Source organism: Natrix helvetica (assembly GCF_964273705.1).
Source record: "Natrix helvetica genome assembly, chromosome: 4".
Classification (NCBI taxonomy): domain Eukaryota; kingdom Metazoa; phylum Chordata; class Lepidosauria; order Squamata; family Natricidae; genus Natrix; species Natrix helvetica.
Window position 1 is genome coordinate 170,434,311 of NC_138550.1, and position 25,800 is coordinate 170,460,110.

The 25,800-nt window shown below is 46.0% G+C and overlaps 1 protein-coding gene across 3 annotated transcripts in view; it reads right to left on the minus strand.

The window, feature by feature from the left end:
* Nucleotides 1-25,800, minus strand: part of LOC309391461 (1-phosphatidylinositol 4,5-bisphosphate phosphodiesterase gamma-1-like) — a 73,403-nt gene that overhangs the window by 34,371 nt on the left and 13,232 nt on the right. For 2 of the 3 annotated variants that reach the window (XM_081951947.1, XM_081951948.1), the window contains 6 exons: nt 19,781-19,930; nt 13,778-13,871; nt 13,025-13,072; nt 4,448-4,532; nt 3,033-3,113; nt 942-976 (listed from right to left, as the gene is read on the minus strand). In XM_081951947.1, coding sequence (XP_081808073.1) covers nt 942-976; nt 3,033-3,113; nt 4,448-4,532; nt 13,025-13,072; nt 13,778-13,871; nt 19,781-19,930 — 493 coding nt within the window. Of the gene's footprint in view, nt 1-941; nt 977-3,032; nt 3,114-4,447; nt 4,533-8,158; nt 8,357-13,024; nt 13,073-13,777; nt 13,872-19,780; nt 19,931-25,800 lie in introns of those variants that run through there. The other variant, XM_081951949.1, reaches the window with a different exon arrangement.

The window sequence follows — 25,800 nt, forward strand, 5'->3', positions numbered from 1 at the left end:
ACTCGCTCTAGCTTATATGACTTCCAGGTGGAAACTGAACATTTTTTGAGTGCTGGCTTTTAAATAGATATATAATAATTATATGACTCTACTGCAGAGGTCTTCAAACTTGGCAACTTTAAGGCTTGTGGACTTCAATTCCCAGAATTCCTCAGCCAGCTGGATCAGGCAGCTGGCTGAGGAATTCTGGGAGTTGAAGTCCACAAGCCTTAAAGTTGCCAAGTTTGGGGACTCCTGCTCTACTGTCTCAACTCTGGCAACTTTAAGATGTGTGGACTACAATTCCCAGAATTCTCTGGCCAGCCAAGCTGGTTTAACACATCTCAGAGGCCTTGTGAGCCCAGTAAGACACTCCAAAAGCTTTGAGGAGGGGAGCTGGACGTTCACTTCATCCAACTGGAAGACATTGGATGAAGGAGTCTCAATGTTATTGAAAATGAGAATTCTAGGGAATTCTGGGAGTTGAAGTCCACTTCTCAAAGCGGCTGAGATTGAGAGGCACTGGCTGGCCTGGAGAATTCTGGGAGTTGAAGTCCACCTCTCAAAGTTGCTGAGATTCAGAAACACCAGCTGGCTGGGGAATTCTGGGAGTTGAAGTCCACCGGTCTTAAAGTTACAGAGGCCAGAAAACAGTGGACTATAGAAACGCAGAGTTTCAAAGCAGACTCTCTTTAATTACACAGAGGGTAATTAGAGCCCTAGTGATTTTTTTTAAATTGCTTTTTGTATGTTTTGGTCAATTCTTGGAGGCCTCTGGCTTACCCTGGAGTAGTGCGCCCCCCCACCCCGCCCCCTGGTGCAAATCTTATTTTTGTCTACTCTGCAACGATGCTCAATCCACAGCCAGGAAAACCTTCACAAAGAAGGTGGAAAGGGACAAGGGTGTCGAGCACCTGGGCCCAAGTGGAGACGGGGGAAACCGAGGCACGCTTCCTACTTACCGCAAAGGGAAGGACAACTCCAGTTGTTCGATGATCTGGAAAGCAAAGAGACAACACAGAGGTCAGCAACATTTGTGATTCTCCCGGTTTTAATCGCTCGCAAGGCTGGGACTGACGGAAGTTTTAAGAAAAGGTATTTGTAAGCGGAAGTGGGGTTTCCCTGGGAATTCCCTTCTGGGATGTCAAACGGTGAGGGCCAGTCCTCGACTTACAACCATTCATTTAATGACCGTTGGAAGTTACAGCAGCACTGGAAAAAATGGCTTATGACGGGTTTTCACACAAACATTGGAGCATCCCCGGAGTCCCAGAATTAAAATTCTGATGCTTGGCCACTGGCTTGTACTTACGACGGTTGCGGGATGCCAGGGGCACGTGATCCCCCTTTGCGACCTTCTGACAAGCCAAATCAAAGGGGGGGGGGTAAGCCGGATTTGCTTAGTGGCCAAATGATTCGCTCAACAACCGTGGCAAGAAAGATGGAGGAAAACTCCCTTAACAAAGGTCTCGCTTAGCAGTGAGAATTTTGGGGTCAGTTGTGGTCGTGAGTCAAGGACTTCCGTGGTCCTGGACTGCAACCAATCGCTTAGTGACCGTTCAAAGTTATGACCGATGTGAAAAGGGGGTCTTATGTCCCAGATCCAAAGTTTGACAATCAGGGGCCCCCACGGTTACAGGAAAACAAAACGGCACTCACTAATTCTCTAACACAGGGGTGTCCAAACTTGGGAACTTTAAGACTTGTGGACTTCAACTCCCAGAATTCCCCAGCCAGCCAAGTTTGGACACCCCTGCTCTAATAACTTAGTAATTACTCACTAATGAGGAAAAACTTCCTAACAGTAAGAACAGTTAACCAGTGGAACTACCTGCCACCAGAGGTTAAGGGGGCTTCATCACTGGAGGTTTTCAAGAAGAGATTGTACAACCACCTGTCTGAAATGGCATAATGCCTCCTGCTTGAGCAGGGGGCTGGACTAGAAGACCTCCAAGGTCCCTTCCAGCTCTATTCTATTCTATTCACCCAATTTGGCCACATTTAGGTAAGAAAAGCTCTTACCTCTGAATCAAATTAGCAAGCCAAAAAAGAGACTACTGGTAATCATCAATTTACGACCACAACTGGACCCAAAATTTCAGTTGCTAAGCGAGACAGTTATTAAACAGATTTTGCCCCATTTTACGACCTTCCTTGCCACCGTTGTTAAGCGAATCACTGCAGTTATTAAGTTAGTACCGTGGTTGTTAAGTGAATCCAACTTCCCCGTTGACTCTGCATGTCAGGTGGTTGCAAAAGGAGATCGCGTGCCTTGGAGGCAATTCAACAGGCACAAATACATGCCAGTTTCCAAGCATCTGAATTCTGCTCTACAAAAAGACATGTGTGATTTTTTTACTCCTAATGTTGAGGTATGTTCTCATGCCAGGGGTGGGTTCCTGCCAGTTCTAACCTCTTCTAAGAGGTTCCACAAATCTACAGTGCCGTTTAGAACCGGTTCCAGCTCCCCCTCACCCCGTCCGTACATCATCAAGATGAAGAGAGAGAGGAGGAATTCTGGGAGTTGAAGTCCACAAGTCTTAAAGCTGTCAAGTTTGAACACCCCTGGGGTTTTTTTTCTAAAGGGTTAGGAGTGCAAGGGTCTTGTAACTGGACAGCTTTAAGACTTCCGTGCTTCAAATGCCAAGAGTTCCTGAGCCAACATTTTGGTTGCTAAGCAAGAGCGTTGTTAAGTGAGTTCCACCACATTTTACAAGTTGGCCACGCCCACCCAGACTGCCAAGCCACTCCCACTCGGTCACATGGCTGGCGAGCCACTCCCACCCGGTCACATCGCCAGCAAGCCACTCCCACAAAGCAGGCCACACCTACAGAAGAGGCTCTAAAAAAACTTGAAACCCACCACTGTCCTGTGGTCACAAGATCCGGACGCTTGGGAACTGGTGTGTACTTTTTCCAGTGTTGTTCTCACTCCGGTCACTAAATGAACTGTTGTAAGTCGAGGACTATGTCAATCAGACCCCTCCTCCTGAGTTTCAGCTCTTGCTGAGGCACACAACTCTCCTCCTGCAAGGGAGGCTAAAGGCTCTTACCGATTTCTGCGCATCGAACATCAGATTTTTGTAGAACTGCGTGAAATGGCCGAAGGTGATATCGCCACGAACCTCCAGCTCCTGCTCCGAGCCAGAAGAGAAAAGGAAAAGTTAACTAAATTGGCCAAGACGACATCAGTCTCTTTCTCAATCGGGATCCCTCCCACGCATCGGGACTCCAGTTCCAACGATTCCCAGCGATGTCGGTAAAATGAGGACCCAGATTGTTGGGGGCAACTTGCTGACTCTACAAACCGCTTAAGAGAGGGCTGTAAAAGTTCTATGAAGCGGGATAATATTGCTAAGTTGGAAGGAAGGGAGGGAGGGAAGAAGGGAGGGAGGAAGGAAGGAAGGAAGGGCCGTGTTGGCGTAGTGGTGAGAATGCAGTATTGCAGGCTGACTCTGTCCACTGCCAGCAATTCGAATCTCACCAGGCTCAAGGTTGACTCAGCCTCCCATCCTTCCGAGGTGGGTCAAATGAGGACCCAGATTGTTGGGGGCCAGAGGCTGACTCTGTAAACCGCTTAGAGAGGGCTGTAAAAGCACTGTGAAGCGGTATATAAGTCTAAGTGCTATTGCCCTTCTTTCTCTCTCTCTCTCTTCCTTCCTTCCTTCCTTCATTTTCATTTCCTTCTCCCTTCCTCCCTCCTTCCTTCCTTCCTTCTCCCTCCCTTCCTTCCTTCTTTCCTTGTCATTAGAGTGCATTACTGCAGGCTAATTCTGCTGCCTGCCGGCTGCCTGCAATTTGGTAGTTCAAATCTCACCAGGTTCGAGGTTGACTCAGCCTCCCGTCCTTCCGAAGTGAGTCAAATGAGGACCCAGATTGTTAGGGGGCCAGAGGCTGACTCTGTAAACCGCTTAGAGAGGGCTGTAAAAGCCCCGTGAAGCAGTATGTAAGACTAAGGGCTAGTGCTAAGTTGGGAGAGAGGAAGGAAGGAAGGAAGGGCCGTGGTTGTGTAGTGGTTAGAGTACAGTACTGCAGGCTCCTTCTGCTGCCTGCCGGCTGCCTGCAATTTGGTAGTTCAAATCTCACCGGGTTCGAGGTTGACTCAGCCGTCCATCCTTCCGAGGTGGGTCAAATGAGGACCCAGATTGTTAGGGGGCAGAGGCTGACTCTGTAAACCGCTTAGAGAGGGCTGTAAAAGCCCTACGAAGCGGTATATAAGTCTGTTGCTAACGGGAGGGAGGGAGGGAGGGAGGGAGGGAGGGCCGTGGTGGCATATTGATTAGAATGCAGTACTGCAGGCTGACTCTGCTCACTGCCAGCAGTTCAATCATGAGCAGCTCAAGGTTGACTCAGCCGTCCATCCTTCCGAGGTGGGTCAAAGGAAGACCCAGATTGTTGGGGGCAAAAGGCTGACTCTGTAAACCGCTTAGAGGGGGGCTGTAAAAGCACTGTGAAACCACAAGCTTACCACAAGTTTATCTCGAAGGAAACGCATATTCGGTACTCGGTAGTTAGCCTGGGGTAACATGGCCTTCAGATCTTTGGGGCTGATGCTGCAAGAGAGACAAACGTTGGATGTGCGTTCAGACCCACACAACGACTCTCACCCCCCACACACCCCGTCGCTTATTTCTTCCTTTCGTCTCGGAGAACATGAAGGGGGGGGGCCCACAGTGGCACACCTTTCCTCATGGTGGAGAGAGGATTCGAACACAGGTCTTGTCCCCATCCCACAGCTACAGACTGCGTTATGTCACACAAAGAAAACAAACTTTTTGGGGGGGGGTTGGTCAAAAGGGTAAACGCCACAACAGTGAATCTCCAGGTTTTATTTTAATTACATTTTTCTCTTGTCAGTATCTCCCAAACTCTGCAACTTTAAGAGGGTGGACTTCAATTCCCAGAATTCCCCAGCCAGCATAATTTATAGTTCCCAAGAAAACAAACTTTCGGGCGGAGGGGGGTGTCCAAAGGGAAACCACACACTGCTGAATTTTATTTTATTTTTTCTCTGTCCATGTTTCCAACATTTCTGCAACTTTAAGAGGGGTGGACTTCAGTCTCCAGAATTCCCCAGCCAGCATAAAGTTGCCAAGTAAATAAACTTTTGGGGATCTAAAGAGACAACTACACATGGCTGAAACTGCAGATTTTATTTTAATTGTTCTCCGTCAGCGTTTCCCAATTTCTGCAACTTTTAAGGGGAGGTGGATTTCGATTCCCAGAATTCCCTAGCCACCATAGAATTCTGGGAGCCACAGAATTCTGGGAGTTGAAGTCCACCCTGCTTAAAGTTTCAAAACTGGAGACCTATTGGTCTACTATACATTTGTCCCAGATCCCAAATCACAGAGAAAGATTAGAATTTGCTTCTTTGGAGAACTTTGACAGTTGCAAATATTATTATTTGCATCCTGACCCTTGGATAAAGACCCACTTCTTCAGTTCTTTTATTTTTATATTTTTATTTATTAATGAAAATTATATGCCGCCCATCTCACTTACAGGCAATGCTAATCAGCTTGCAACCCATTGAAAACAAGACAAAACCTTTTAAAATAAGAGATATTAATGCTAGTATCCCATGGAAACCAAACTGTTATTCCCAGCTGCAGGCAGCAGGGGGCAGCAAGAGACATCCCACCCCCATCCCCAAATCCAGAGATACATGCTTCTCCACCCTCCCAGTTTGGGGGTAAGTCCTCAAAACTAGTTTTTGCAAATTATAAACTGGGCGCTTTCTCTTGTAAAAAGGGCTTCGGATCGCTAATGTTGCTTCAACCTAGGGGTAAAGTTTTGCACTTGGAGAGATAATAACTACAGTAAGTGCTAAACTAATATTCACACCAGCATTACACATCAAAAATCCACTCTGGTTGAACGCTGAAAATTATCAAAAAAATAATCCCCCCTCCCCCCAGAAAGTGTTACTTTATTCAAAGAAGATTCAAATGCAAAACACCAAAATGTTTAAAAAAGAAGTTAACAAAAAAAGGGAAGAAAACCCTATCATGTAATATACACCTACTAACATCTTCCCTAGTTGAATTCTGATTAGTACAGGGGTGTCCAAACTTGGGAACTTTAAGACTTGTGGACTTCAAGTCCCAGAATTCCCCAGCCAGTCCATAAGTCTTAAAGTTCCCAAGTTTGGACACCCCTGGATTAGTATAATAAGCAATGTTGGTTTCCCACCCCTTGCAAAACAGGGCCAAAGAATTTCCAATTGTTAAACTTCTGAACCTACTTACATATTGTTTAGCCTGTCATCTGTAAACAATATTAATAACATGGTCAACAGTAAAAACAATAGAAATGATATATTGTCAAATTCTATAAAAAATAATTGATGCATTCTCCTCCTCTTACATAACAAATCTCCAACAATTATAAACTTTCCTATCTATATTTAATAAAAAGACTACGTTACATAAAAATATGTCCCTGATGTGGAAATCTATTTGTCTGTCAATCAAATCAAATCAGCATTCTGTTCATTATATAAAAAAAGCAGTCAACAGATAAACCCACAAATAAATCTAATCTTCAAAACCCTCTGTTAACTATCCGTTATTGAATTTAACATACAGAAAATCTACCAACAGCTTATAGTCTCTGATAAACCTATCTTATCCACTGTCTTTAATCAAGGGGAATGTATAGGAAACCCTATGTTTGTTTGTTTGGAATGGCATAGGGTCTCCTGCCTGAGCAGGGCGTTGGACTAGAAGACCTCCAAGGTCCCTTCCAGCTCTATTCTGATTGAAATGGGATAGAGTCTCCTGATTGAGCAGGGGGTTGGACTAGAAGACCTCCAAAGTCCCTTCCAGCTCTATTCTGATTGAAACGGCATAGGCTCTCCTGATTGAGCAGGGGGATTGGACTAGAAGACCTCCAAGGTCCCTTCCAGCTCTATTCTGATTGAAATGGCAAAGGGTCTCCTGATTGAGCAGGGGGTTGGACTAGAAGACCTCCAAGGTCCCTTCCAGCTCTATTCTGATTGAAATGGCATAGGGTCTCCTGCCTGAGCAGGGCGTTGGACTAGAAGACCTCCAAGGTCCCTTCCAGCTCTATTCTGATTGAAATGGGATAGAGTCTCCTGATTGAGCAGGGGGTTGGACTAGAAGACCTCCAAAGTCCCTTCCAGCTCTATTCTGATTGAAACGGCATAGGCTCTCCTGATTGAGCAGGGGGATTGGACTAGAAGACCTCCAAGGTCCCTTCCAGCTCTATTCTGATTGAAATGGCAAAGGGTCTCCTGATTGAGCAGGGGGTTGGACTAGAAGACCTCCAAGGTCCCTTCCAGCTCTATTCTGATTGAAATGGCATAGGGTCTCCTGCCTGAGCAGGGCGTTGGACTAGAAGACCTCCAAGGTCCCTTCCAGCTCTATTCTGATTGAAATGGGATAGAGTCTCCTGATTGAGCAGGGGGCTGGACTAGAAGACCTCCAAGGTCCCTTCCAGCTCTATTCTGATTGAAATGGGATAGAGTCTCCTGATTGAGCAGGGGGTTGGACTAGAAGACCTCCAAAGTCCCTTCCAGCTCTATTCTGATTGAAACGGCATAGGCTCTCCTGATTGAGCAGGGGGATTGGACTAGAAGACCTCCAAGGTCCCTTCCAGCTCTATTCTGATTGAAACGGCATAGGCTCTCCTGATTGAGCAGGGGGTTGGACTAGAAGACCTCCAAAGTCCCTTCCAGCTCTATTCTGATTGAAACGGCATAGGCTCTCCTGATTGAGCAGGGGGATTGGACTAGAAGACCTCCAAGGTCCCTTCCAGCTCTATTCTGATTGAAATGGCATGGGGTCTCCTGATTGAGCAGGGGGCTGGACTAGAAGACCTCCAAGGTCCCTTCCAACTCTATTCTGATTGAAATGGCATAGGGTCTCCTGATTGAGCAGGGGGTTGGACTAGAAGACCTCCAAGGTCCCTTCCAGCTCTATTCTGATTGAAATGGGATAGAGTCTCCTGATTGAGCAGGGGGTTGGACTAGAAGACCTCCATGGTCCCTTCCAACTCTATTCTGATTGAAATGGCATAGGGTCTCCTGCTTGAGCAGGGGGTTGGACTAGAAGACCTCCAGGGTCCCTTCCAGCTCTATTCTGACTCTGAAAGAGTATTTTCACACCCCATGGAGCCCAGAAAACCAACTTCCATCTTCCTAGGTGGCACTCACTGGGATACATCTGGAGAACGTCCTTCTTCCTTGTCATGCTTCAAGGATGACTTGCAGTCCCGGAAGAAGAGAGGAAAGCTTCCTTGTCTCTCTTCCCGATGTCCTGTCTCTATTTTGTCTTCAGCATCTGTGCGCACATCTGCCCACATCCTTCACAACATTCCTGCTGTCAGGCCTGCAGCCCTCTTTTCTTTTGGGTCTCTGGCCTGCCATACTTTCTAGAATTCTACTATGCATTTTCTATGGTGGGAAAATGGGAGGGGGGATTGTATGGAGTTAGACGATATGCAGCCATAACAACATTCTTTCTAGAAAGCCAAGGTCATCCTTTGTCTCTGCACCTCTGCACCTGACCGGAACTGTTATTCTGTTAATACTTTCAATTTTGCCATTTCTGCCACTTCAGACAATTTTAAAATCCATTCTCCAACAAAAGTATTTTTACTGTTTTTATTGATGGTTGTTAGTTCCTTGCTTCTTTTCTTTCAAGTAGTCCTCGCTTAGTGACCGTCCAAGATTACAATGCCACTGTAAAAAGTGACTTATGAAAGTTTTTCACACTTATGACTGTTGCAGCCATCTCCGTGGTCACTTGATCAAAATTCAGAGGCTTGGCAACAGACTCGTATTTATGACGGTTGCAATGTCCCGGGGTTATGTGATCCCCTTTTGCGATCTTCAGACAAACCAAGTCAACGGGGAAGACAGCTTCACTTCACCACCAGGGTTACTAACTTAACAAGCGCACGGCTTCACTTAACCACAGCGGCAGGAAAGGTCGTACAATGGGGCAAAACTCACTTAACCAAGGCCTCGCTTAGCAAATGGAAATTTTGGCTTCCATTATGGTCGTTAAGTCGAGGACTACCTGTCCCCTCAATTTCTCCCTCTGCCAGTTCCATCAATTTTAAAATTCCTTCTGCAACAAAAATGCCTTTTTAAGTATATATATATATATATATTTAAGGGTGGCTTGAGGGGGGTTAGTTGGTTTCTTCTTCTTTTTAACTTTATTTTGCATTTTATCTTTGGAAATAAAATGAAAAGTTTGAAATGATAAAAAAAGAAACCAAGAGCTAAACTGCAAGCCGGGACCTGCCAGGTGTGTGTGTGTGTGTGTGTAGGGGGGGTTGTTTGCAAGGCGCCCTGCCAGATCCACTCCCTGCGTGTCTCAGGAAGAACGCAGGAAGACTGTTTTTGCTTTGAAAAAACCTGGATCCGTTTCAGGGAGGGAGGGAGGGAGGGAGGGAGGGAGGGAGGGGCAGGAAGGAGGAGGAGCAGCCGGGGCCGCAGGTATGCCTACCTGAGACTTTTCATGCCGAGGCAACTCAGGTCAAGGAAGGTGAGGCTCCTTCCTGCATAACAACTTTGTTTGGGCAAACACATCTGTCCCGGGACTGCAGCCCAGGAGGCGGTTGGCACAGTCACGCTCTGTGTCTGGATGGGAAGGTTTCATGGCGGGGGAGGGGCGGAAGGGGCATGAAGGCCCCTTCTTCAACCTTGCGCCCTCTGGATTGGGTGGGACAACACCCACACCCCTCCGCTCCGCCCCAATAAAAGGGAGGGATAGGCAGCACAATGTTTGTTGATTGTCGCTGAATCTATCTATCTATCTACCATCTATCTATATCACCTATCTCTACCTATCTACCTATCTACCTACCTACCTATCTATCTATCATCTATCTACCTATCACCTATCAATCAATCAACTATCAATTAATCAATCAATCAATCTACTTACCTATCACCTACCTACATCTGTCTGTCTATCTGTCTGTCTGTCTGTCTTTCCATCCATCCATCCATCCATCTATATCATCTGTCCATCATATCTATCTATCTATCTATCTATCTATCTATCTATCTATCTATCTATCTATCTATCTACCTACCTACCTACCTACCTACCTACCTACCTACCTACCTACTTACCTACCATCTATTTATATCACCTATCTCTCTCTCTATCATTTATCAATCAATCAAAAAAATCAATCAATCAACCAACTATTAATCTATCTATCATCTATCAATCAATCTACCTACTTACCACCTACCTACCATCTACCTACCTACCATCTACCTAAATCTGTCTGTCTGTCCATCCATCCAGCCAAATCATCTATCCATCATCATCATCTATCTATCTCTCTATCTCTCTATCTCTCTATCTATCATCTGAAACGGTATAGGGTTTCCTGCCTAGGCAGGGGGTTGGACTAGAAGACCTCCAAGGTCCCTTCCAACTCTACTATTGTATTGTATTGTATTGTATCTATCATCTATCATCTATCATCTATCTATCTATCTATCTATCTATCTATCTATCTATCTATCTATCTATCTATCTATCTTCCATCCATCATCCAATCTCCATCCATATCAAGTCAAGTCAAGTAGATTTTATTGTCATTTCAACAATATACAGTACAGTACACAGTGAAACGAAACATTTCCCCAGGACCAAGGTGCTACATCAGACAACATAGATAAAAAGAAAAAGAGCAAAACACAGAACTACATATAGATCTCTATCTATCTATCCTCCTCCATCCATCCATCTATCTATCTAATATTTCTTAATCCCCCTTAGAGGTGATTTCCCTGCTTTCTCGCAGAGGTTTCATTACCAAGCTAGCCATTCTCACCAGGGGTCTTTAGTGCTCTCTGTGCCTGGTGATTTTCTTCCAGACGTTTCATGACCCAACTAGGTAACTTCATCAGTGTTAAAAGGGAGTGTGGTTGGCTCTCTTTTTAAATGCTAGTGGCTTGCCCCGTCAGTGTTGGTTTGATGTCCCTTTTAACACTGACAGCGCAAGTCACTTGTATATAAACAGGGAGCAAACCCCACTCTCTTCTAGCACTGATGCTGTTCCCTAGCTGGGTAATAAAACGTTTGCAAGAAAACCACCAAGCTCAGAGAGCACCAAGGATTTCCCCCCAGTTCAAGTTACAAATATTCTCTTCTATCAGAATCTCATCAGTTGCATAACACACCTAAAGACCAGATGACAGTTGGATACGGCCCTTGGGGTCAAACCTCCCGAGTCGTGGCACCCACATCTAGAGATTTTGTTTTCTAAATTGTACCACCCAAGGCAACATTTCTAACTTGACATTCCTGATGCCAAGCCAGGGTGGATTCGAATTTGGGAGAAAAGCCGTTCTCGGCAACCCTGAGATTATTCTTTTAATAGAATAATCAAATTCTTTCATAGAATAATTCCCCCGGGTAAGAAGAGATGCTTCGCTGGAGAAGATCCCAGAGAGTGAATTCTGAATTATTATTTTTTTGCCTTGAATGAATCCTTTTGACCAGGGGGTTAAAATAAGCAATTGATTAAAAGAATGTGAGCGAGATTAAATTGAGTTAAACATTAACCCTCTGGAAAACGAAAAGCAGACCTTGTGACTTTGCTTTTGGCTAAGTCTCCTTGGTGGAGGGAAGCACAGTTTCCCTTCGATTTGAAGGTACGATTCTGCGCTTGGCTGAAAAATAACATTTTCTGGACCTTCGCTTCCTCCTCATCCAGCTCCACCTCACTTCCTATCTCCACACCCACTTCCTCCTCCCTTTCCTGCCCCACATCCTGCTTATGGCTCCTTAGCAGGGGTTTGGGGGTACCCAGTCAATGCCCCCCACCTCCCTGATGTCTTGGCTTTTTCCTATTTCGTTCCAAGGGCTTTGATTTGGAGAAGGGGTGTCTAACCTTGGCAACCTTAAGACTTTGGTGGACTTCAACTCCCAGAATTCCTGAGTCGGGAATTGTAGACTCAAAGAAGGGTTAAGAGGGGGCCAAATTTAGAGTCCCTGTACTGAAAAAACGATAGAAGAGAATATTCTTAGCTCAGAGTTGACCTGTGGGATCTTTGGTGATTTCGGACACTGGCTGCTTTCTTGCAGACATTTCACAACCTGACTAGGGAACATCATCAGTGCTAGAAGAGGAGGAGGATTGTGGAGAGGAGGATGGGAGGAGGAGGACTCTGGGGTCTTTGGTGCTCTTGGAACTTGACGGTTTTCTTGCAGATATTTCATGATTAGGTAACCTCATCAGTGCTACAAAGGAGTGAATTCATTCTTTGCTTATATATAAAAGGCTTGCACTTTCACTAGAGGTGCGAATGTTGGTGGTAATTCCTTGATTAGGTTGTGGTTTACTATTTAACACCAGACCAACAATCAAGCAGTAAACAACAGCCTAATCAAGGACCTGCTAAGAAGAAAGCAACACCCTCACCAACCCTGGCAATAAACCCCACTCCCTTCTAGCACTGATGAGGTTCCCTAGTTGGGTCATGAAACGTCTGCAAGACGACCACCAAGCTCAGAGAACACCAAGGACCCCACAGTCCTCCTCCTCCCCCTCCTCTCCTTCTTCTCCTCCTCTCCACAAACCCCACTCCCTTCTAGCACTGATGATGGTCCCTAGTTGGGTCATGAAGCATCTGCAAGAAAACCACCAAGCTCAGCGAGCACCAAGGACCCCATAGTCGTTGTCCCCCTCCTCCTCCTCTTTCTCCTGCTCTCACAAACCCCTCTCCCTTCTAGCACTGACAATGTTATCCAATTAGGTCCACCACACTCAGAGAGCACCAAGGACACCCCCCCCCCAATGAGCTAGACCTCCCCCTGTATCAATAAAGCTTTATCTGACCGATCCCAAGGGAATGCCGTGGTGAGATTCTTGCAGCTGAAGTGACTAACAGCTACGCTTCTGCTAGAGACTTTTCACTGTGGCTGCTTGTGTACCTAACACGCCCCGTTCAAGAGCCTGAAAAAGGAACGGGACAGAAGAAGCCCCAGTCCCTCCACGGAAGGTTCTGTGGTCTTCCAAGAGAAAACCGTCCTCACCTACTCACCTGCCTTCTCTGGATCTGTCCATTGAGTCAAACTGCTTCCTCAACCATCTGAAGGAAGACAGAAGTAGTTTTAGGAAGGGGTACATAGGCAGAATAAAACAGGCTATCAGAGTGGGAAGGGGCCTCAGAGGTCTTCTAGTCCATCCCCCTGCTCAAGCATTTCAGGCAAATGGCTATCCAGTCTCTTCTTAAAAACTCCCTGTGTTGGAGCCCCTACAACTTTTGTTCCATTGTCCTCACTGTCAGGAAATTACTCCTTAGTTCCAAGTTGTTTCTCTGCTTGATTAGTTTCCATCCGATGCTTCTTATCCTACCCTCAGGTGCTTTGGAGAATAACTGGACCTCTTCTTCTTTGGACTAGAAGACCTCCACGTCCCTTCCAGCTCTATTCTGATTGAAGGAATGACCCTTTCCTTTCTGGAAAAAATTTGAGGAGGAACATCAAGACTGTTCTTAGGAAGTTGAAGTTCCAATGTATTGTGTAAATGTAGCTTATGTCTAAGTTTTGTTTCTGTGTATTTTGTATGTTTGAAAATATCTTTTTTAAATAAAGACTGTTTTTAGGTCTTGGGACAGGTGTAGACACACACACACCTAAGCTAGGGCAAGGATACAAAAGACAGGCTGGAGACTTTTAATCCATTTGTCGTGAGCCCGTTCCAAGAAAGCACTCGACTGGGTAGAGTGGGATCATTTGTTTTAAATTCGGTGACCCTTTGTGCTCTGCCCATATTTTCTCCTGCTGGCCCATACCTTTCAGTTTGGAGAGGAGTCGGTGATCGCTGCGTATCTGTCACCAGCCAGTTCAGCCCGGTCACCCAGAGGGTCACGTCATCCTCGCAAAAAGCTGAAGAAGACAAGATAACAAAAAGAGATGGAAGGACAGTCGATGGATGGACTTATCCTGGAGATCCTGGCCGAAAGGAAGGGCTATCTCAGCCGCGATGGCACAGTGGTATGAGTGCAGTACTGCAGGCTACTTCTGATGACTGCCGGCTGCCTGAAATTTGGCAATTCAAATCCCACCAGGTTGAAGGTTGACTCAGCTTTCCGTCTTTCCGAGGTGGGTAAAATGAGGACCCAGATTGTTGGGGGCAAGAGTGACTCTGTAAACCGCTTAGAGAGGGCTGTAAAATGGTATATAAGTCTAAGTGATATTTCCACACCTACGACCGTTACGTGATCCTAATTCAGACGTCTGGTAACGGACTCACATTTACGACGGCAGCGTCACGGGATCCACTTTTGCGACCTTCTGACAAGCAGGAGGAAAGCTAGATTCACTTAACAACCATTAGAGTAACTTAACAGCTGCAGTGATTCGCTTAACAATGGTGGCCAGGAAAGTGGTAAAACAGGGCAAAATTCACTTACCAAGCAACTGACTCGCTCAACAATATAAATTTTGGGTTCGGTTATGGTCGTAAATCGAGGACTCCCTGTCGATGTGGCTGTCCCCCATTTTATGACATTTTTGCCACAGTTGCAATGAAAATTCAAGTACTTGGCAACTGGCCTGCATTTACGACCACTGCAGGAGGGTGGGGCTCACGAGATCTCCACTTGCGACCTTCCCAGCCAGCGTCCAATGAGCAGAGTCAATGGGGGGAAGATGGATTCATTTAACAACCTCGTGATTCACTTAACCACAACGATCCGTTTAACGACCATGGAGAAAAGGCCCTAAAATTGGGCTTAACTCACTGAACGGTGAGGCTTGCTTGGCCCCAGAAATTCCGGTCCCAATTTCTGCCTTTGTGTTTTATGTTGTGAAGCCCCGAATCACAATTTGTCAGTGGGGAGGCCTTACACCTTCTCTAAATAAATGAATAAAAAATATATTCATTTTTTCCAATGATGCAGCACTGGAGATCCAAATGTTTGTTTCCGGAGGCACTGAAGCATTTGATGCTCTGCAAGGAGAACTGTCTCGTAGAGGGAAAACCGGAAAGAAGGTGGATTCTGACTTAAAAACAATGCCTTAAAACTGCACTCAGGTTCACCACACCCCTTCTCCCTGTTGCGTTAGTCACGGGAAGTTTATTTGTGTTGGCTAAAAGCCACCGAGAGCCACGGAGGGCCTTGCCAAGAACAGATTCGAGAGCTAAAAAGCAAACCAGACGAAGAACGGCAAGTCGAACGTGTGAGATTAAACCGGTTGATTAAAAAAAGCAAACAAACATGCCAGTGAAATCTCCTTTCCTAAAATATCGGAAGAAATAAGCAGGATTAAAATACGTTTGGATTATAGGCCCTTGATTTATGATGACAATGGAGCCCAAAATTTCTCTGGCTAAATGAAAGAGTCAGTTAAGTGAATTTTGCCTCATTCTACGACCTTCCTTGTCACAGTTGTTAAGTGAATCACCGCAGTTAAGTTAGTAGCAAGGTTGTTAAGTGAATCCGGCTTGTCAGAAGTCACCCCAGGACACGGTGACCGTCATAAATGAGTCAGTTGCCAAGCTTCTGAATTTTGATCAAGGTCATAAGAGTGAAAAAAAAATCATTCATAAATCACTATTTTCAGTGCCGTTATCATTTCTAACGGTCATTAAACGAACTGCTGTAAGACAAGGATATCTGTACTTAAATTAAATCCGAATAAGGTCTCTGTAAAAGACTAGCTAGTTCTGATCTTGGTTGACCAAGCAAGATGTCTATCTACTCCTTCTTCTGAAAAGGCATCTGTTCTGTTGGGACTCCATGTCCCATAAGTCAATGATTTGTCTAGGAATAGGGAGGCTTATTCCCAATTTAAGCTGTTCCACAAATACATCATCAAGCACTTTGTAGACAGACCGCTTGAGTCAAGAGGCCTTCTCAGATGTTGAGAAGTTGGAACCTTCTTTTGACTTGAGGAGATGAGGGCTTCGTATGGTGCCTTCAAAGATTGGGATGACAAGAACCTCTGGACGTTGTAAGCTGAGAACATTCTAGAGGGAATCTGGTTGGGAAGCTTGGAGTAGCATTTTTGGGTGTTCAAACTCATTCCCAAAATAACATATCTATCAACCCTATAAGTAAGGGTGGACAACTATGGCCCCTTTAAGACCTATGGACTTCAACTCCCAGAATTCCTGAGTCAGCTAGAAACGCTCTCCTTCCATAAGGCCTCTCTAGGACTTTATCTCAATTGTGGAAGAGGACTTACAGCCAACCTCAGCCACTTTAAGATGGGTGGGCTTCAACTCCCAGAATTCCCTAGCCAGTTGGCTACGGAATTCTGGGAGTTGAAGTCCACCCATCTTAAAGTGGCAGAAGTTGAGAAACATGGATTTAACTCCTTACAAAACTCAGATCTATTTGGGGTTATTTTTCACCCTGTGAAAATTCATCAGCTCATTTTTTTTTCTTGCTTGCCAAAAACATTCGGCTTGTTTTAAGATTCGTGGTTTTGCCTGTTGGTTTGTTTTTCCTGCAGAAAAATTTGGTTCTCAAAAATCCCACAAATGATTGACCTGCCAAGGAATTTGACAGCTACTCTTTAAAATTCAATGTGTTTAGTCACCGGGCTTTAAGGAAGTTGGCGAATGCTTCCTTCTGCTGAACCCATGGAAAAAAAATGTAGATAAGGGTTTCAAAGCAAACAAAAATTAGGATTAATAGGGCCAACTCATCCCTGTTAAAATCCTGGGAAATTTATTGTAGGGAGATGGCGATGCTAAAAGGACTCTAAGCTGTAAAATTTTACACCCTGATAAATTATGTTAGAATGTTTTAGGGGTCACAAAACTCTAGGTAGCGTGAAGAATAATACAGGAAGTTCTCGACATACACCAATTCACTTTAAAGTTACAAAAAAAAATAACGTGGGATCAGTCCTCACACTTATGGCCATTGCAACTTCCCCTTGGTCACATGATTAAAATTCAGGCGCTGGGCAACCAGCCTATAATTTATGGGGGCTTGTAATCACCATTTTCCAGCCAGCTTCCGACAAGCAATCAATGGAAGGAACTGGATTTGCTTAAGGATGCCATGATTCACTTAACAACCGCAGTGGTTCAGCAAACTGTGGCAAAAAAGGTCGTAAACTGAAGGGTGACTCACTTAACAACTGCCTTGGTTGTTAAGTGGATCTGGCTTCCCCACTGGTGCAAATTATTTGTGTTGGCTAAAAGCCACTGAAAGCCACGGCGGCCTTGCAAAAAAACAGATTCAAAAACTAAAAGTCACACTAGCAACTTCAGACAGTCCTCGACTTACAACGGTTCATTTAGCGACCGTTCAACGTTACAACGGCACTGAAAACAGTGAGTTACAATCGTTTTTCACACTTATCACTGTGGCATTTACATTCGGAGGCAGCTGGTTCAGATTTATGACGGTCACCGTGTCCCGGGGTTATGTGATCCCCTTTTGCGACCTTCCAACAAGCAAGGTCCATGCGGAAGCCAGATTCACTTAAGAACCAGGTTACTAACTTATCAGCTGCAGTGATTCACTTAACAACGGTGCCAAGAAAGGTCGTAAAATGGAGCAAAACTCCTTCAACCAATGTCTCGCTTAGCAACAGCAATTTTGGGCTCACTTGTGGTCGTAAGTCAAGGATTACCTGTACAAGTCTAAAGTTTGAGATGAAATCAAACGATTTAAAAAAAAAAGATGGTAATGAATATTTCCTAAAATATTAGAATTTAGAATTAAATAACTTTGGATTACAGGTAGTCCGGGACTTATGATGACAATTGAGCCCGAAATTTCTGTTGCTAAATGAAACAGTCGTTAAATGTATTTTGCCCCATTTTACGAGCTTTCTTGCCACAGTCATTAAGTGAATCACTGCAATTGTTGAATCCGGCTTCCCCAGTAACTTTGCTTGTACAAAAGTCGCAAAAGGAGATCACACAACCCTTGGACACTGTAACCGTCATAAATACAAGTCAGTTGCCAAACACCTGAATTTTGCCTACGCGACTGTGGGGATGCTACAACGGTCGTAAGTGTGAAAAACGGTCATTGTCTTGCTTAGCAATGGACATTTTGAGCTCAACTGAGGTCATACGTCAAGGACTGCCTGTGCATCCCTTGCTTTGATCTCCAGCTTTTAAAATTCACTTAACAACGCCTTCAAAAACAGGTCGTAAAACTGGACACGATTCTCTGAACCTCCTCCAATGGAGATGCTGGCTCCAATCTTTTCCAATCTTTTCTGGCCGTAAGTGGAAGACCTACGGGTGGGGATATCTAAAGAGGGCTCGCTCTCTTTTCTGCTAACACGGGGAAACCACAACCAACGTGGGTGTTAATTTAAGAAATGTGATAGCAAGCTATTAGTAGGGGAGGCAATGTGTAATCTCTGCTACTTTGAGCAGGATGTAATCAAAGAGAGGCTAAGTTTACTCTGCTGAAAACAGCAATTAGATCAGGGAAGGTTGCAAGCGACTCCAGAATTACATCCAGCCAGACTCCCCCAATTTATGTGTTCCAGACATGTGACGATAATCCCCCAAATCTGCTACCAGGAAGCACCAGGCTGGGGAAAAAATGTTCTAAGCATCGTCTTCATTTTGACTTCGATGGGTAAAAGGTCCATGGACATTCTCAAGCTCATGATTGTCTTTTCCAAAAGCCAACTGGACTTCCTATGTTTTTCCTTGAAGACATTTCACTTCTCATCCGAGAAGCTTCTTCAGTTCCATTCTCCACCATTCAGTCAGAACCGAAGAAGCTTCTCGGGTGAGAAGCAAACCGTCTTCAAGGAAAAACAGAAAAAGTCCAGCTGGCTTTTGAAAAAAGCCCCTTTGGGACATGAATATGGTACTTTTGCATAATTGTTCTTAGAATTTGTATACAAGGCTCCCATCACCATGACTTGTTAAGTATCCTTATCCTGGACATCTTTATTATCATTTTGACTACATTTAAGTGTTTATAAAGGAGAATATTTGTAGCTCCGGGCTGACATGAGGGGCCCCTGGTGCTCTCTGAGAGTGCTTGTTTTCTTGCAGACATTTCATTACCCAACTAGGCAACATCATCAGTGCCAGAAGGGAATGGGAAGTGTGGAGAAGAGAAGGAGGAGAAAGAGGTGGTGGTGGTGGTGGTGGTGGTGGTGGTGGTGGTGGTGGTGGTGGTGGAGGAGGAGGAGGAGGAGGAGGAGGAGGAGGAGGAGGAGGAGGAGGAGAATGATGTCTGTGGAGTCCTTGGTGCTCTCTGAGCTTGGTTGTTTTCTTGCAGACGTTTTATGACACAACTAGGTAACATCATCAGTAGTAGAAGGGAGTGGGGTTTGTGGAAAGAAGGAGGAGGAGGAGGATGACAGTGGGCGCCTTGATGTCCAACCAATTGTGCAGTGGCTGAGGATTACCTGTCTTGCCAAGGTAACCTGTTTTAGGCCCAGGCGTCCTACCTCTGGCTGAAACTAAGAAGAATGGTTCCGAACACCCTTCGTTTCTCTGCTTTTATTTATTTTTATTTATTTATTTTTCAGTATTTATAGACCGCCCCCTCTCCCCGAAGGGACTCTGGGCGGTGTACAGGTGTCTCATTAAAACGAATACAAAAGACGAATATCCTATACCCTTAAAAACGAATTAAACCTCATACAACTGTACGGTCTCTCCCGTTCGGTCGCATCAAAAGTTACAACACAACGGTGTTAGTAACTGGGGATTTGTGGAGAGGCCTTCAAAGCTGGGGGGGGGGGTGTTATTCTGTGGGGTCAGGGGATTCAGCTCTGACCCGCTGACTGTGTGTGTGTGTGTGTCTGTCCCCCCCACTCGAAAAGCATTTGCTACATTACCCTCCACTGACCAGCAACACTCAACGTCTTCAGCCGGAAATCCGTTCCGTAGAGGATGACGAAACACAACGTTGAGTCCAACCTCCGGGCTTCCTCCGGGTAACGTTCGAAATCCCTGGAATTCTTCCCTGGTCGGATCTGTTTGATTTCCCTGATGTCCACTGTGGAACAAAGGAGAGGGAGGAAGTGAGTCAGCTCCAGAGTTGCACAAAGACTCCGTCCAAAGCCAAAGGAAGGCCACGCAGCCACCTTCCTCTCTCCTGGGTATTCCTGGAGGCGGGAATCACACTTTCTCGTGAGGTTACCAATCGTGACCGCAACCTGCCTCCCCTTCCCCACCCCCCCAACATCATGAGGACTAGAGCCTGATCTGCCTGGTTAGCCTGGCATCAACACCACCACTTGGTCCCATTGTCAGAGCCATTTCCTGCGACCGAGAAGATCGGTACCGGCTTCACCTTGGTCAAAATTTGACAAAAATTGCCGTACGAGCATCTATGTCAGTAGTGAAATCTAAATTCTTTTACTACCGGTTCTGTGGGCGTGGCTTGGTGGGGTCATGTGACTATGTAGTCATGTAACCGGGGGGGTGTCAAAAGACAGAAACCTACTTTAACGATATCCTGCTGGAGCAGGGTTAGACTAGATGACCTCCAGGTCCTTCCAGCCCTGGATTATCTTCTGAAGCTACGTCCAATGCCAGGTTGGTAATCCTTCCTTCCTCTCCTTCTTCCCTCCCTCCCCCTCTTTCTTTTTCTTTTCCTTTTTCTGTGAACCAGTAACATTTTTTAATACTGGCTAAGGCGAACTGGCCCGAACCGGTAGCATTTCATCCCTGATCTATGTAGTGTCAGGCGTGAAAGATCAGGTCCACGTGTGAAAGCCCAATTAAACTGATTTGTTGTTGCTCAGCCCAGGGACACAAACCTTCTCAACTTCAGGTGAGCGCCTGGCTAGAGTTAGAAAAAGGCTTAACAACGTTGAAGGAGAGTTGAATTTAGAGTCTTAAGACCCTTTGCGGCTGCGTAGGGATTCTAGCTTGATTCCTCTTTTAACTCCGCCTCACGAGGACGTGAGAAATACTTTGGGGAGGGGGGAAAGAGATGCTGCTTATGGAACGGTCAGATAAGAGAGGGGCATAGCCCACAGCTGTCTGTTGGTAGTCCTCGCTTAAGGACCGGTTGCTGAGCAACGGTTTGAAGTTATGACGGACCTCCCCACAGCTACTTGGGGCCCATTTTGGACATTGTGATGGACAGACAGACTGACACACATCACACACACAGAGTCACGTCATTGTATTTTGGGTACTTTGGCAATCAGCTCACATTTCCCACGGGGCTCCAGGAGTGAGTGAACGAGAAGGGTAACAACAGAAACTGATCAGGCAAATTTCCATAAAGGGCCCCATCCCTTCTCAAAAGTGGGACCCCCGGGACCCCGTCTAGGCCAGCAAACCAAAATGCACAAAAGGTTTTGAATACTAAATCTGTAAGAAAGATTCAGTTTCCATAGTGGCGCAGTGGTTGGAATGCAGTATTGCAGGCTGACTCTGCCCATTGCCAGGAGTTCGATTCTCACTGGCTCGAGGTTGACTCAGCCTTCCGTCCTTCCCAGGTGGGTAAAATGAGGATTGTTGGGGGCAAGAGGTTGACTCTGTAAACCGCTTAGAGAGGGCTGGAAAGCACTGTGAAGCAGTATATAAGTCTAAGGGCTGTTGCTAAGTTGGAAGGGAGGGAAGAAGGAAGGAAGGAAGGAAGGAAGGAAGGAAGGAAGGAAGGAAGGAAAGGCCGTGGTGGCGCAGTGGTTAGAGTGCAGTATTGAAGGCCAACTCTGCCCACTGCAAAAAGTTCAATTCTCACTGGCTCCAGGTTGACTCAGCCTTCCGTCCTTCCGAGGTGGGTAAAATGAGGACCCAGATTGTTGGGGGCAAGAGGTTGACTCTGTAAACCGCTTAGAGAGGGCTGTAAAAGCACCGTGAAGCGGTATATAAAGTCTAAGTCAGGGGTGTCCAAACTTGGGAACTTTAAGACTTGTGGACTTCAAGTCCCAGAATTCCCCAGCCAGCCATGGCTGGCTGGGGAATTCTGGGACTTGAAGTCCACAAGTCTTAAAGTTCCCAAGTTTGGACACCCCTGGTCTAAGTGCTAGTGCTATCATGTTCAATGGTTTCACTTGGCTATCTTCTTCGCCTACTCTATATCTCAACAGCCCTAGAACCTATCATCCACGCTCCTTTTGAAGCAAAAAGTGTGTGCAAGCAGATCCAAATAGCTATGAAAGTACTGTATTGCATACTGAGCCTCAGTAAAGCAGTAGTTAGAACGCAGTACTGCCGGCTCCTTCTGCTGCCTGCCGGCTGCCTGCAATTTCGCAGTTTGATCCTCACCAGACTCAAGGTTAGCTCATCCTTCCATCCTTCCGAGGTGGATAAAATGGGGACCCAGATTATTGGGGGCCAGAGGCTGACTCTAAACCACTTAATACAATACAATACAATAGCAGAGTTGGAAGGGACCTTGGAGGTCTTCTAGTCCAACCCACTGCCTAGGCAGGAAACCCTATACCGTTTCAGACAAATGGCTATCCAGCATCTTCTTAAAGACTTCCAGTGTTGGGGAATTCACAACTTCTGGAGGCAACTTCTGTTCCACTGGTTAATTGTTCTCACTGTCATGAAATTGCTCCTCAATTCTAAGTTGATTCTCTCCTTGATTAGTTTCCACTTAAAGGGGGCTGCAAATCACCATGAAGTGGGATATAGGTCCAAGGGCTATTGCTATTCTGTCGAATTCTGTTTGGGCTTCGCATCTTTTAATTGCAGAGATGCTCTGGTGTCGGCTTAGGAAGCGAGCAACAAAGCTACGGGTTCTACAAAGTTTTTCTACCAAGCTTTTCCAGGTCACCTGGTACAACCGGCCAGCCGATCCATATCCACAGCTTCCCTCTCCATCTGTTTCCCCTCCTGCATCTTATCTGTTCCCCTCCCCTTATCTCTTTCCCCTCTCCTCCTGCTCATCGGTGCCTCCTTCCTTCCTTCCTTCCTGCCTTCCTTCCGGCTATTTAGCCCAGCCTCAGCTAATCTGGGGGCCTTCCTTCCGGATGGGATGGACTGCAACTCCTCTCACTCCCAGAGTTGCACATGGGGCCTTTTTAATCAGTTTTTTTTTTTAAAAAACTGTTTAAGAAGAATTCAAATATTTCCTGACTCAAACATAGTCAGGTCTTAACTTTTCTGGTTTTTTTAAAAATAGGTTTTGTTAATTTTCTATTGTTTACATTTGTTAAGGTCAAGGTTCCCCTTGCACATCTGTGCTAGTCGTTCCTGACTCCAGGGGGCGGTGCTCATCTCCGTTTCAAAGCCAAAGATCCAGCGCTGTCCGAAGACGTCTCTGCGGTCATGTGGCCGGCACAACTAAATGCCGAAGAAGGCACACGGAATGCTGTTCCCTTCCCACCAAAGGTGGTTCCTATTTTTCTACTTGCTTTCGAACTGCAAGTAACGGGAGCTCACTCCATTACGTGGCGCTAGGGATTTGAACCGCTGAACTGCTGACCTTTCCCATCAACAAGCTCAGCGTCTTGGCCACTGAGCCACCGTGTCCCAATATATTTGTTAGTGCTTAATAAATATCATGTTGCCTGGATATTTAATTTGTGTAACAATACAGATCACATTCTTAATCTCCAAGCCTTTTTTCCAACCACTGGTAAAATAAAGTCCAGGTTTGATAATACTCTGTGTCTTCTTTTTGTTTAATCTTCAATGTAAGCCTATCCATTTCTGCACAATCAAGCATCTTCATAATTATCTCTTTGTCTTGTTTCTTCATTTTTCCAATATTGTGCGAATCTAGTCCTCGCTGCTGTTAAGACATGCAATGTTAAATATCTACTTTGCTTATCATGTCTTTCCGGTATTTATTATGCCTAATAAAAACAGTTCAGGTTTAAAATCGATGTTTTCCTATTATCCTTTCTAACCACCTGTGTATTTTAACTTTTCTGTTTTATTGGCATGCATTTCCCTGGGTGTCAAAGGTGATAAGTGTTGATGGATAAGAAGAGGAAGGAAATTAGAGGGAGAGAGGGATGAGAAAGAGAAAGAAAAAGATGAAAGGAAGAGGGAGGGAGAGAAGGAAGGAAATAGAGGGAGAGAGGGATGAGAAAGAGAAAGAAAAAAGAAAGAGGAAGGGAATGAAGGAAGGAAGGAAGAAAGAAGAAAGAGAGAAAGAAGAAAGAAAGAAGGAAGGAAGGAGGGAAGAAAGAAAGAAAGAAAGAGAGAGAGAGAAAGAAAGAAAGAAAGAAAGAAAGAAAGAAAGAAAGAAAGAAAGAGATTTGGAATTCATATTGGAACTGGAAGGTGGCACTTAAGAGCAACTTAGAGTTGGGTTGAATTTAACTTTGGAGTAGGGGGAGCAGGCAAGGGCCACACTTGTTGGGGAGGCCATGCCAAACAGGGACATAGTTTCCTCCCCAGTTCAGGAGGCAAACAGTTCTAATTCTGTCTGTCTGTGCCTGTCTGTGTTGTAGGCACTTAATGACGTAAGGTTTCCATTAAAGCTTTTTGGCAGGAAAATTGATTTTCGCTCCTTGTGGTTGAAGCTATAAAAAAACCAGGATTGTCAAAGGCATAAGGAGCTCTGGCTGCAGGATACCCCAACCCCTTTTTCAGACTCCAAACATCCTAATTTCTCTTCCTCTTCCTTCCATCCTGCATGAAAACACTGAGGACTAGGAACCTCAACACTGGTAAAACATAAAGCTTTTTTCAGTGGTTACTGCTGCCTGTTGGGTGGTGGTGGCAGAATATAGCCTGCTTCTGCCTGCCCCCACCCCCCCCACCACCACCCATGCACAGACACTTTAAAATAAGACCCACTGCTTTGGGGTCAAATCTGCGCCCCTTATGCACTGCAGGAACCGGAAGCTAAGGGGATTTTTAGTAAAATGTTTTTTATCTTTTTAGGGGGTTCCAGGGTGGGGGGGAGGGCTATTCAGACCGGGAGGAGAGCCAGTGCCGGACATATAGGTGAGTCCAGGAAGGACGGGGATGCGGTGGAGGGGGGGAATATAAAGGTCACTAAAGCAGAGGGTTGCCCTATTACAACGGTCGCGGGGAGGAGGGGATGCGAGGACAGGATAAGATCTCAAGGTCGGTTGGGAGACCGTGGCTGTTGGTTACGCCCGGTCGCTTGTACCAACCCCTGCAGTCTAGGTGGACAGGTCATACAGAGCCAGGGCCTGCGGCTGATGCTTTGTAACGCAAGGTCTGTCACCAACAAGGCCCCCCTCATTAATGAGTTGATCTCAGAGGGGGAGCTAGACCTTGCAGGGATAACGGAGACCTGGCTGGGCCACGAGGGTGGTTTACCCCTCGTGGAAATGTGCCCACCGGGTTTCCGTGCATTTCATCAGCCTCGGGCCCTGGGTAAGGGTGGAGGGGTGGCGGTGGTTATGCGGGAATGTTTAGAGCCGAGGGAGTTCACTGTTCCTCAGATACCCGGGTGTGAGTCCCTTGGTGTGAACTGGGGCCCAGGGAGGCAGTGGGGCTTGCTGATTGTATACTTGGCTCCTCACTATGCATCAGCAGCCCTGCCCGAGCTCCTCGAGCTAATCTCAGCGACGGCAGTTGAGACTCCCAGACTTTTGGTCATGGGGGACTTTAACTTGCCGTCGATGGGAGCGGCTTCCGAGGTGGCCCGGGAGTTCATGGCTTCCATGACGGCCATGGACCTGACCCAATTAGTGCAGGGCCCCACTCACGAAGGGGGCCATACACTGGACCTCATTTTTGTATCTGAACAGTGGACGAGTGATCTGGGAATAGGGGATTTAGTTATCACGCCCCTGTCATGGTCAGACCACTCATCCCTCCGGCTGGACTTCCCTGGCGCTATCCCCCACCGCGAGGAGGCGGAACCAGACTCTATAAACTGGTACCGCCCAAGGCACCTGATGGAATCTGACAGATTCCAGACGGAGCTTGGGCCAATTCCTGTAGCCTTGTCCCGCTCCCGCTCCGAGGACC